At 40.9% G+C, this 12,824-nt stretch overlaps 1 protein-coding gene across 2 annotated transcripts; it reads left to right on the plus strand.

Annotated features, from left to right (window-relative positions):
* Positions 1 to 68: 68 nt before the first annotated feature.
* On the plus strand, positions 69 to 6,614 carry LOC111861483 (vesicle-trafficking protein SEC22a). Of its 2 annotated transcripts, XM_023846104.2 has the most exons (7): positions 89 to 154; positions 273 to 432; positions 1,394 to 1,557; positions 3,028 to 3,207; positions 3,441 to 3,565; positions 3,923 to 3,991; positions 5,909 to 6,614. In XM_023846104.2, exons 2-7 carry the CDS (start codon positions 290 to 292, stop codon positions 6,107 to 6,109), a joined length of 882 nt encoding a protein of 293 aa, XP_023701872.1. In that variant the 5' UTR covers positions 89 to 154; positions 273 to 289; the 3' UTR covers positions 6,110 to 6,614. The 2 variants fall into 2 exon arrangements, with proteins under 2 accessions (XP_023701871.1, XP_023701872.1); XM_023846103.2 differs by having other exon boundaries at positions 69 to 432.
* Positions 6,615 to 12,824: the final 6,210 nt, after the last annotated feature.

Here is a 12,824-nt window from a genome sequence, read left to right on the forward strand (position 1 = left end):
GTTGATCATGTTGATGTAGCTCCTGCATTTCTACACTTATTAATGGTAGGAGTTGTAATATTGGTACACATGGTGGTCAGAAAAGAAAAACAGCTGTTCCTGTTCCATGTTGGAAGTTAATTATAGTCTGTTTGTTTTACGCTTGATTTGTTGTGTACGTGTACATAACAACTTTGTAAATGGTTTACTTAGGCAGATAAACACATGACTTATGAGTAGGATGTGTCAGTGAGTGTAATTGTTTTGTACAATGATTGTTTATGCCTTAATAGTTCGTGCCGCAGATGGCATGGCACTTTCTGCCACTACAGACTTCAACGATGAGGTTAATAGGAACATTAAGGAAAGTAAACGTTATGTAAAGCTGCTTGCCAAAAAGGCGTACCAGTTTCCCGACAGATGTACACTGAAACTTAATACACACACAGTCCAGTGAGTATTGAATCGATTGGTTAATACGTAGTAGAGTGTTGCCGGTAAAGTTCGTGATTTGATCTCATTGAGTCTGCCTTAAAAAATGGACTATACAGTTTGTGCCAAGAGAAAATTGATAATCACATAATGAATTTTAGTATAGTTTTTACTTGGTTCATCCTGGTCCGTCACACTAGTAATAGTATAAAAGGTTATTAATGACGTCCAGTGTGAGTGATATTTATTTTTGTCTTTCATCCTTTGCATGTTTCGGTCAGAGTGACCATCTTCAGAAGGACATATCAGTACATGTGGAAACTACTATTACAGTGTGATTGGTCATTATCAATACATACAGACAGGCACTACTATTACAGTTGTCAGTATCAATACATACAGACACTACTATTACCATATAATAACACAGCATGGCCCAAAAAGCTGGATGACACTAAAGAGGCCTATTCTTCAAGCAACTTAACCACAACATGGTAGACACTCATCTTCGTTTAAAGAGAAGTGGTATAAAGGACACTAACCAAATTGGTTCTAGATTTTAACAAAGTTTTTAAACCACATTTGTAAATAGACTAATTATGATAATTTATAAACATTTTAATAAATTTATGCACATCACTGTTTTTGATAAAGGCTAATATTTAAATTCACGACATTGTGATAGTGTCTGTATGTACTGATAATGACCAATCACATTGTAATATTGTTTCCACATGTACTGATACGTCCTTCTGAAGATGGTTGCTTGGACTGAAACATGTAAAGGCTGAAATAATAAAAAAATAAAACATTTATCAATCACACTGGGCAGTGTTAATAAACTTTTATACCTTTAGTATAGTGTTTTGAGTAACAGAAACTGCTTATATTTTATTCCAACTTTATGTAATGTGTCTGTATGCAGAATCGTTCTGGATATGATTATTCAGTGACATGAGTAATATTTGTTTTTACCTTCCAGTTTCATTACGGCATTGGGTCTGACGTACTTTGCAATGTGTGAGGCTACATATCCATCTGTTCTGGTGTTCAGCTTTTTGAATGAAATCATGAAAGAATTTGTAACGAAATATGAATTGGCAAAAGTGAATCTAATTCGTCGACCATACTCATTTATTGAATTTGGTGAGGCCTGTAATTTGTTATGTATATAATTTATGTTATTCACAATTCTTTATGTGAAAAAAAAGAGGTTTTGTTGTTATAGAACACTTGTATAATACTGTATCCTGTAACTTTGTCTGTCTTGCTTGACCAGTATTTTGACAGTTAACAGTATTTACTGACAAATGGATGCACTCCTACCAGTGAAATTAGAATACTTTATCACTTATGTTGGCAGTTTGAATTGTTAGGTTATGTTTGTTTAGATTACAATATATGGATTTGTGTTGGGATTGCACTTGGGTCAGGGAAAGAATGAACACAGATGGCATGGATTCAAGTCAGTTATCAGCCCCCCATGGTACCTACAGTTTATGCTTCTCCTCTGCCAGCACCACTAACAAATTTAAAATGCAAGGAGAGAAATTAAATTATAGCCAAGATACGTCTGACAGTGGGAAGGTGAAAAAACATGCAGAGGGGAGATAGGTGCTAGGAAGATGGGTGGTGGGGGGCAGTCTGTTTTCATTTTTTCCAAACTAAACTGTAGTAAACATAAAGAAAACTTGAGTTCTATGACATGAGTGCATGTTGGAGGGAGACAGACTGTCATGATTTTTTCCACATGGTGGAGCTCATGTAGTATGTTACACATTTTGTGAGATAGAATTTTTCCATCTGTTTAATTTTATTTTTCTGAATTTTGTACCTGAATTTTCATTCATGAAAGCTGTCAGATCACATGGACTTCACAGTCTTATTGTATCTGTGTGGATTGAGCTGGCTGCCATTGCAGCAGTCCCGTTTGAGCATGAATGTAAGACTGAAATGTGAGGTTCTTACAGCAGTAACCACAAAGATTCCTCCTCCTGGTATGCAGCAACATGTATTCTTGTGGATAGTTACCAACGTTTTGCAGTATTACTCTTCTGTTCTGAAGAGAGAGGTAGCACATTGCTCTGAAACACTGGTAATGCCTACAAGATTACATGGTGTCATGTTTTCCCCAGTGTCGCAGGCAGATTCTGGAATAGTGTCCTGATCAGGCCACAACTGCTTCTTTCCAAATTTGTTGAAATCATCCTACCAACTGATGCTTTATGGTCTTGATACTGACAGCATCGTCAAAGAACTGTCTGTTAGTATGGCATCACTTAACCTTTAATGCCCAGTGGTTACTATATGTACCACTGGCTTTAACATAACTAATAATCTGTATTCTGTATTTGTGTGTTCTGTATGGTTCTCACAATAAACAGCATTAACCCGTTGGGCTCTATAACGGAGACATGAGGTTTCCTGTGAGGTATGAACTGAATTTATATGTAGTATTTAGAAGAAATTCAGTCTTAAAAGGGTTAATTCAAAGATGTGTTTTGAAAGCACTGTTTTCTGAGATGCGATGCGGTGTTGTCACGTAGGTAGGCAGACAGGTAGTCTCAGGATTCACCCCTGCGAGAACTCAAAGTCTGAGATGTATTGTAATTTCAGACAGTGTTATACACAAGACGAGACAGCGATACAATAAGCCACAGAGTCTAACAACAAAAATCAACCTAACAGATCTGAGTACAGAAATAAAGTTGAGGCCGCCTTACCTTGTCCAGTTGTCACAAGTGGAGCCCGTTATCAATGGTTACCAGTTGAGTATCAACCTTGCCAAGTTGTCAGGTAAGCTTTGTAATTTGTTGCTTTTGTTGTAACGAATGGTGCGATTGGGTGAGTGGAACCCAGTGAATGCTGATTTGCCTTTTTCTTGTTCCCAGATTTTAGAAACCATCCTCAGTCCTTGTGTATGTATTCAGAGTGATCATGGAAGTACGTTAAGGGACTGAAAATTCTCTGTGTATTTTTATGCAGTAATTTTCTAATGTGATTGTTTTATTGTTCAATTTCTTGCGCAGTTGGCCCTCCCACAAAGTTGGAGCCTTTGGCATGGCATGGCATCATAGCAGCAGTGTTCTCGGTGTTGCTTGCACTGGTTGGGTTCTATCGAGGCCTGTCAGTTCTCAGTGAGTTGCATCTACAGGTTAGTGCACCACATTCGTTTTGTGTACGTATCTCAGGATCTGTCAGTGCCAAGAATTGTATGAGGAGTGTGATTGTAATGCTATTGTGCCTTGTCATATGTACAGGTGCAGTCTGGGCTGTGACCCCATGTAGTTTAGTGGATGTTTACCAACATTTTAGAGGAACCTGCTGCCTCCATCTTCAAGGTTTCTGAAACATTTGTAATTGTCTACCAGACTGCATGGTGTCTCATCCTAGAACACAGTAATGTCCGTGATCACTGTTATGAGAACCCCACATCTTATGCAGTATGCTTCATGTTGCCGTTCATAACAAGGCGGGAACCGTGCAATTCTGACAGGTGTTTCTGTTGTAGGAGTATGATGGACCCAATGCTGCACATGCATATGTGTTCCTCTGTGAGGGTGTCCTGCGATATTTTCAGGTGGGTGATGGCTTTATTATTAAAGTATTCATGTCAAAGATGTTATTATGCCAATATATAGATCAGGTGATTTATCACCAGCTTCCCACCGCAAATGCCTGGGTTCAGTCCCGAGGGAGTCCATGTAGGATTGTGGTGAGGAAAGTGTCTAGTGGAATAGGTATCAGCATTCCACTTCTGTAACTGCTCTTCAGGTTCTCTCACCCCTGCATTGTCTCCACTCCTGTTCCCACTTGTTTTTGTGTTCACCCGCGCTGCACACCTGGAGTCCTACTGGTAGTGGGCAGGCTCAAGGTGGTGAGGGAACAGTTGGGCGCCGCGTAACCATACATTACATGTGGGTTAAGAGAGAGTATAGTTTGCACTAATCAATGTTAATCGAAGAACGTGAAAATCTGCCTCAGGGCTTAACACGCCTTGCTTCAACGTGACAGGGGAACACTAAGAAACATTGAAACTCCTTCTTAGCCAGTAGAACAATTATGTTTAATTGTCCATGCTTATAACCACACGTATTACAGGCGTTACTCTTGAGTTCACTATTAGTCACTCTTCTCCAATGATAAGGGTAGGTGCCCTTAATTGGATAGCAGAAGGTGAGGAATTTTGCATCTAGATCACTAAAAGGTTAGTTAATGACTTTTTTTAAAGCGTTATTTGAAGTTAATAGGCATATACTTCAAATGATGTAAATACCTCACGTAATTCATCTTTGATTGGCTGGCCAACTATGGGGTCTACAAAACTAATTTGTACAGCCAGCAGAATTCATATATTTAATTTAAATAGTTCCAGAACCTTCTAACAGATTCTGAAAGATTCTAGAAGCTTCCTTAAGCTTGGCTGGGTAACTGCCACACATAACCACACCAGTTATTGTGGAATTGTTTCCGGCACATGAGTCTTATCTAAACATTCCCTGCTAAAAGCTCTCAGAACAGTTACAGCAAGAACTGAGCATATGTCTCTCTTCATATAAAAATTATATTAAGTCTTAGGGTATCATCGTTATAATTAAGATCATATAATTACTAGTAATATTTATGAACGGCTTTGGGAAGGTAATAATCGGTTACAAAGTGGATTATGCAAAATTACATGAAATTAATTTCTAAAATAACATCATTGAATATACAAAATACCTAGAATAAAAGCAGCTGTAGTGTCCCAGGTGGTGTGCTTTAAGTGTGTTCAGCATGTGATGTTACTTGCCAAGGATTATGGTTGTGCAGTAACAGTTTCCAGCAAAGAGAAAGCATGAAATTTATTGTGGTTTTGATTGAATTGAAGTACTAGTGCTGAAAGATGAGAAATTTCACGCACCAAATGTCAATTACTGAACTGAAATTCACTAAATCTGGGTCAGTAATACATTCACTGAAATCTTGGGCGATGAGCCACATGTATTTAAGTTGAGAACCAGTGTTTCAGGGATCTGCCTTCTCATTCAGCAAGGTGAATGTGGTGAAGAACTGCATGTTGCTAGTATACACCTCAGTCTGGCACTGTGATGCCTCATCCTATGTATATCGGCTGCGTGTGACACTGACCCTGATGATTGACATGGAGGAGAACTCTGAAACACTGGCTTTCAACTTATACACCTGGCTGATCACCCAAGAAGATTTCAATGTATTTATTTGCATAAAAGTTTTAAATATCAAACAGTACATTCTTTATGCTGGACCAGAAAAATCACTAAACGGATGACTTTACTAGATGCAGGAACACTAAACTGGGATATCGCCATTCTGTTCTGCCCTTGAAACCCCTGAAAACCTGAGCTCACTACCTGAACAGAGAGCAGTGAAACTGCAGTGTTTGCTGTACATCTAGCTGCAGAACCTTCAGACCGAATATTGAGAAAGTTATCTGATTGGCTCAGACTCTGCAGTTAGTTCATTCTTGCCCCAACAGGTTTATCTCCTGCTCCGACATTCACGCTACCGAACTCTGGAAAGCTGGGTGGTGCTGGTGATCTTGTGTCTATGCACGGTGCTGCTGTGGGAACTGCGAGACAATTGGCAGGTGGCAGCATATGTTGGGTCAGCGGTCGCGATGCACATCAGCACATTGGTGCGACGCCTGGAGTCCAGACTGCCCAACTACAATGTATGACACACGGCGATCTTCACCATACTTACTCACGGAATATCTAACATGTGCAACATGATAAACGTGGGATGGCTTTTGGCTGTACTGCATGAATCTGTTGGTAATTCTGCTTTTGTGTTGCCATGTAGAAACCAGTGGAAAGGTGTTCTTCGTTTTGAAATGTGCACAGGCACAGATGTGAATGTGTTCTTTGCTGTATGAGGCTAAGGTTCTGCAGCAGAGAGTATGGTGGCTGCTGTTGTCTGGTCTCTGATGCCCTTTGCCGTAGTTTCAAGGGACCCAGCTGTCTCCATCTTCAGGGTAAGTGATGAAGGGAATGGGTTCCTCCGAAGAAGTGGTGCCCGTGTACCAACCTGCAGGTCTCACATCCCAGAAGACAGTAACACCAACACATTCTTTGCTGTTATATCAATAATTAATACTTGTTATGTTGGGGCATGTGATAATTTCTGTAAAAATTGAATATTGTGTACAGGAGAGACTTAAATATATGTTTGAGTTATGAAGGGGAATGTAGTGTGATAATGCCTTCTCTGAGGATACATATGAATTCTTCATCATCATCATCGTCAGTAATCTGTCAAGATGACAGGTCCACAGTCTCTTCCAAAACAATTCCTCCATTTAATGAGATCTAGAGCTTTCTCCTTCAAATGACAGTATCCTCTTCTGTCCCCAAGGTCATCCTGCATCTTCTTACGTCTTCTTCCTCGTATTCTTGTCACTTCTATCTTTCCTTCGATAACTTCTTTTAGAAGGCAGTTATATGCAATACAAAACCAGCCTCCGAGAATGGTAATATAGATTTGATTCTTTTAGTCATGAAATACTGTTTGAAATACCACACACAGCTGCTGTATTTGTACTATATGTGCCCTGTGCCTGTGAATCAGTCCCTTCACTTTGCTTACTGCCCCTCCTCCTCCTGTTTGTAGTAATAGTCACAGATTTTGTTAGGTTTGCAGTTTTCATTTCAAATGGTTCTTGAACCCATGTATCATAGTTTTGCAAACTATGGCTCATTACCCCCTGGGTAATAGTAATAGTTGGTTGAGGGGCTATGCTACAAGCTGGAAGGTTGCGGTTCAAGTCCCGATGAAGTCATTGGATTTTTTCAATTGATCTAAGCCTTCCAGCCGCACTATGGCACTGGGGTTCAGTCAGCCTCTAACAGAAATGAGTACCAGGAATTAATTAAATAAGTTTCCTGGGGAGTAAAGCACGGCCAGCACGTAAGGCTGACAACCTTACCGCCATCTGTGAGCCTACTGTGTAGACACAATATGGGACCCTCAACGTCTCACAACCCTATGGGTCTTCATGGCCTGGTACAGGGATAGCTTTACTTACTTTTACTTTATGGGTCATGACCCCCATCATGGTCATGATCTGCTGTAAAGGGGTTGATGCGTTCTCAGGAAGTATTCAAAATACAGCTGTAAGCACATGCAGTTTTGGCAATTAGTAGAGATTGTGCTTTCAGAGCATGTAGTTGCAGTCAGCAGACACTAGTAAATGATAATGTGCTGGATTTATTACTCATTAATCCTAATGACATAAATAGCTTTATTAAGGGGAGACAGGAGTCACATAAATGTATATTTTAATTTAGGGGTCGCTGTAGGTTCGAGAAACCTTCATGTTTTAACAGATTTGTTCAATGCGTTGCCAGGCAATAACTGTAAACACAGTCCAACACGCAATAGTGGAGGAAGCTGTGTTTTTTGTAGATCCAACCGACATGCCAGTAGACTGGTTGGATAGCGATCATGTGATGTGTGTTTACTGTAGGTCCATGTCCGTTTTGTGGCTATGTAACAACAGCCTTCATCTGTGAGTTCAGAGTGAATTGGAATCAAGAGTACAGGAAGTCAGTCTGTGAAGATTTAACATGTGATTTGAAGACTTTATGCGTGCTGTAGTGCATTAGCTGTTGGGAGTGTGTGATTTAGGGAGACTTTATGCGTGCTGTAGTGCATTAGCTGTTGGGAGTGTGTGATTTAGGGAGACGTTATGCGATTTTTGCATTCTCACTTTCCAAGCTGCTTTTGAACCTTTATATGCCATTCAAGCACAATTGTTCTCGATAAACGTTTTTCAACATTTAAAACCTTTCAGTAGCCGTTTTCTTATTTCTACACAAAACTTAATCAGTACTATTTGTTCCATTTTGAAACCTTCGACAAGACAAAAAAATCTAACGTCAGCAAAGCAATTCTAATTAACCAGACAAGTTGAAACTTGCACACCGTACAGATAAACGTTCTCTCCAACTAATGCCGTTCATTCCCGATAGATGGCACTAGTAGTGTCAGTTTTCGAACTATTGTCACACTGTATGTATACATCTGTGTGTGTGGTTATCACAGTGTAAGTGAAAGTCTACGTCAAGTAAGAAGCTGTGTAAAATGTCACATGGTAGCACTGTACTTTTCTCAGTGTCTGTATCACTGTGTCGCCCTCTGAAAGATGCGCAATTTTCTTTCGTGTTTTGAGACTTTTTTCTAATATATTTAAAATCTCACTTCCTACCTTACAGATTACACTCACCAACCGACTGATGCTGTTTAGGGAAACAGTCATTTATTGTGAGAACGATGAAATATGCAAATATACTCTGTGGGCAAAATGCAGAGTTTTTAATGTTGAAGGAAGTGGTACATATAGTTACCACTGTGCTTTAACCTTTAGACACCGGAGTTTGGAAATGGTGGTAGCTTGAACTGGCCGTCGTTGCTCTGCCCTTAAATGCTCATTCCTGTTAGGGCGTTTGCACTGCACTTGAAAATGCTGTGTTTAATACAATTTTTATGATAAATGAATGGAATTAACTTTGTTTGTATCTGCACAGAACACAGTAGATTCTAAAGGGCTCTGACGAAGATGTAGAACTCGGAATTACTGGGTTTTGGAGTTCCCCCATCGCCCGGTATTTTAGGGCCTAGAAACTAGGAAACACGACGTTTCGGAAACTGGATCTGTTTCCGTCCTCAGGTGAGGGGGGAAGACACCTACTCAGTTGGGCCCCGTATAAACGTGTTTTCTAGTCTCTAGAATACCGGACGATGATGAAAAGTCCAAGAACCAAATAATTCTGTGAGAACACAGTGTCGCATATTATAACGTAAGATTTGAAAATGTTTAGGCAAGAAAGTTATCCCCTATTTTTGTTTTTCTCTTGTAATTTTGTTCCGTTCTGTAGAAATAGTTTCCAGCTTCTTCACAGCGTAGTTCTGCATTCTAAAATCATTCCTGCTTGTAACACTTGACATATTTTCGCATTCTCTGGTGTCGTAAAAGAGTTGGAAGCAATGCAATCATTTGGTTCTCTGCTGGAAAGTTTCACACATCCGTTACACTCTTCAGATATTCGAGTCCTTTGTCTAAAGGACAGAAGAATAAAGCATGGCTATTCAAGGAAGTTTACAGGGAAATTGGAAATTTCTTTGTTCCCTTCTAAAGTGTCAAGCCCTTCCATTGCATCTGCAAGAGAATATTGTCCTATCTTTTTTTAATTCCAGTCTGTACAAGTACAATCAGCGAGTTGTACGAACGTATACAGTCACATAGAGGAGTACTCAGTAGCGGTCCTCTGTAACTCATCGGTTCTAGCCCTGTTGGGACATTTGGGTAGTGAGCTTACTAACTAAATCTGTAATTACAATGAACACTCAAAATCTGGTAGGATGATCGTGTGGCAGATGTCTTCATAGTCACCTGTTGTCTTCGGATTGAGTCATAAGGTTCACAGCTAAGTCGTTTGGGTGTGCGCTTAGGCGAGTGCCATGCTGTGGGCTGAAACGGCGGATTCTCTCTTCAACTGTTGGCGTCTGAAGGTCCCTTAGGATAACTGCATTCTGTACGATCCATGGAGCATTAGTTACCATGCGTAAGGTTTTCAGTGGCAAACGTTCTAATATTTCAATGCTGGAACTGGAAGACGTTCCCCTGAGTTGATTATTGCTTTGTAGATTAGGAGTTTGTTGTTTATGGAGAGTCTGGATTACGTCCAAGTAACCAGCACGTTCTGTTGAGCGTGACTTCCAATTGTTTCTAATTTAAGTGCACGTGTTTTCGCCACGTGAGTCTCCTGTCAAGATGCAGCCCAAGATGTCTGACATCTTTTTGAGGGAGTTACGAGTATATGTTACCTATATGGACCGGAGGACGCGTTTCTGTGTGTGTCATAAACGTTACGTGAACAGATTTGGATCCATTGGCTTTTATTCTCCATTTATTTATCCAGTTGTGGATTGCAGTTCAGTTAGTTTGCAGTTTATGAATCGTTCTCAGAGGCTACTACTGTCGTAACATCGGCAGAGGTTGCTGTAGTAAAGTGGCGAACAAACGCTTGCATAGTAGCTGAGATACAGAGTGCGTTCACTCTTCTCTGAGTTCATGGTGAACTCGAATATCGTTTCATTTCATCATACAGTGGCAATGAAACGTTGTTTGGAAGACGATGAAATACATAGAAAGTCAGCCGAAATGCGAGATATGTGACGTGGAACTGTGTTCTCGGATGCTCCCATGAGTACCACACAGTTACATGACGCGGGGGGTGAAGATTATATATATATATACATACACGCATATCAAGAAGATAACGACAAATGTATGTACATTGAATTTTACAATATTTAAACATAACTACTTAGAAGTGTGTGGGCGCTTCCACTAGCGGCGTGTACGTGCGCGGATGCACAGATCGGGGTACTTTGGCCACGACGCCCACACTCATGAGTGTACCGATCGGTGCACTTCGGACGTTAAAGCTTAAAGGTTAATGAGGCAAAGACACAGATGCTGCTTTGAGGCACGGTTCATTTCCACGTGATGTGTATGCCGCCTGAAGGTGAGAGTGAAGGAAATTCGCGTGCAGTGTTGAGGCTGGACTAGAGGTGAAGGCAAATAAAACCAAGCACGTGAAGACTGTGAGGAGCTGTCCAAACCTTAGACAGGATTTCATTGTTGGCAGACATATTGGAAGAGGTCAGGATGTCTGAATGCTCAGATGCAATGATAAGAGTGAGAAACGAAGATTAGAACTGTTAAAGTTGTTATGTTCAATTTGAGGTTCACATTGCACTCCTTGTGAAGAGTATAGCCTCTGGATTGGAACCGCATTTAATTCAGAGAGGGCCTGATGTTTAGGAGGGACATTTTGCCTCCATCTTCAGGATCAGAGAGCAAAAAAAACGCGAAACCAGCATGAAGCAGGTGGCAAGCTGAGCTTACTGTTCATCCCTGAATATGGAGGCAATATGTTCGTCCAAAACATCAGGTTGTCTGAATTAAGTGGGGTTACAACCCGGAAGACTGCACTTTCTATATTATAATTTACAGCATATTTTAAAGCCAAGAACTGTGAACAGAATATCCGACATTAAAATATACAGAATAAAGTTAGAACCATATGTGAGTTGTGTATGTGGGTGTGAAACATGGTCCATGACTGTAAAGGGTGAAGTTATGTTAAATGCCTGAGAGAGGACAGTAACTGAGCAAGAGGCCTGGGGGACCCCAACCAACCGAGGTATAAAACCCGTAAATGCGGTAGTGTGGTTGGTTGAGGCATTATGCTACAAGCTGGAAGGTCGCGGATTCGATTCCAGGTGATGTAATTGGATTTTTCAATTGACGTAATCCTTACAGCCGCTTTGGGGCCCTGGAGTCGACTCAGCCTCTGACAGAAACGAGTACCAGCAATCTTCCCGGGAGGTAAAGGGCGGCCGGCGCGTAAGACTGACAACCTCACCACCATCTGTGAGCCAATTGTCTAGAAGAGATGGGAACCTGGCCAGCTTCTGATTGACCACTTGGTACCCATTTCCCCTCATGCACCGAGAAATTTATTTTGACGAATAAAACCTTTTGCGGAAGATTCTCATCAATTTCATAAGCAGCGCATTGTTGTAGCGAATTCATTGTGTTTCTGATGCTCCTAAGGAAACCTCAGGGAGCCTCTACGCTCTTCAGATGCGGGACTGCTGCTGTATCCGGAAGTCCCTGCCCCCGGCCATCTTGACACACGTTCTCTTGGTTTTCCTCTGTCTTCAGACAAATGCTGAGTTGGTTCCCAAGTTCCAAGTTGCTACTGCGTGCTTCTCACGCAGCCCAGCCCGCCCCCCACGATCCAATAGTATCCTCTTGCATTAATATATCATTTATTTCATGTATATTTCCGTCTACAATTCAACTTATTGCCCCCTTTTCTTCTCAGCACATGTTTCGGCCGCACACGGCCATCATCAGGTGTCTCCAATTCCCTAAAACTGTTACACTGCATGGTATGTCCAACTTCTCATATCACATGTGAATGCGATATCTCTTAACTTAAAATAAGTGGACTTTAATTAAAATCAATAAAAATAAGTTAAAATGTCAATATTTTGTTTGGGGTCGTCGTCCATTCATCCAAACGACTCTGTTTGAGGTCTCCTTGTCTGGATTTACTTGTGCAGCGGCGTGGCGCTCTGTGTGGTTCCCAAGGATGCTGGTGTAAATAAGATGTAAAAGTTTGTGACGATCTGTTGCTACAAGTATTATGCTTCTGGACATTAACAATCGTCTTATCTATTTCCTAAAAACCGTTCTGTTTCTTTTTTCAAAACGACGTTTCGGAGACTGGATTCTGTCCCCGTCCTCAGGTAAAACCTACTCAGTCCGATAGACAGAACTAGCCCCTATTTCCGGAAAACAGGACGGTTTTCAGAAG

Source organism: Cryptotermes secundus, unplaced genomic scaffold, assembly GCF_002891405.2.
Source record: "Cryptotermes secundus unplaced genomic scaffold, Csec_1.0 scaffold693, whole genome shotgun sequence".
In the NCBI taxonomy this organism is placed as follows: Eukaryota; Metazoa; Arthropoda; class Insecta; order Blattodea; family Kalotermitidae; genus Cryptotermes; species Cryptotermes secundus.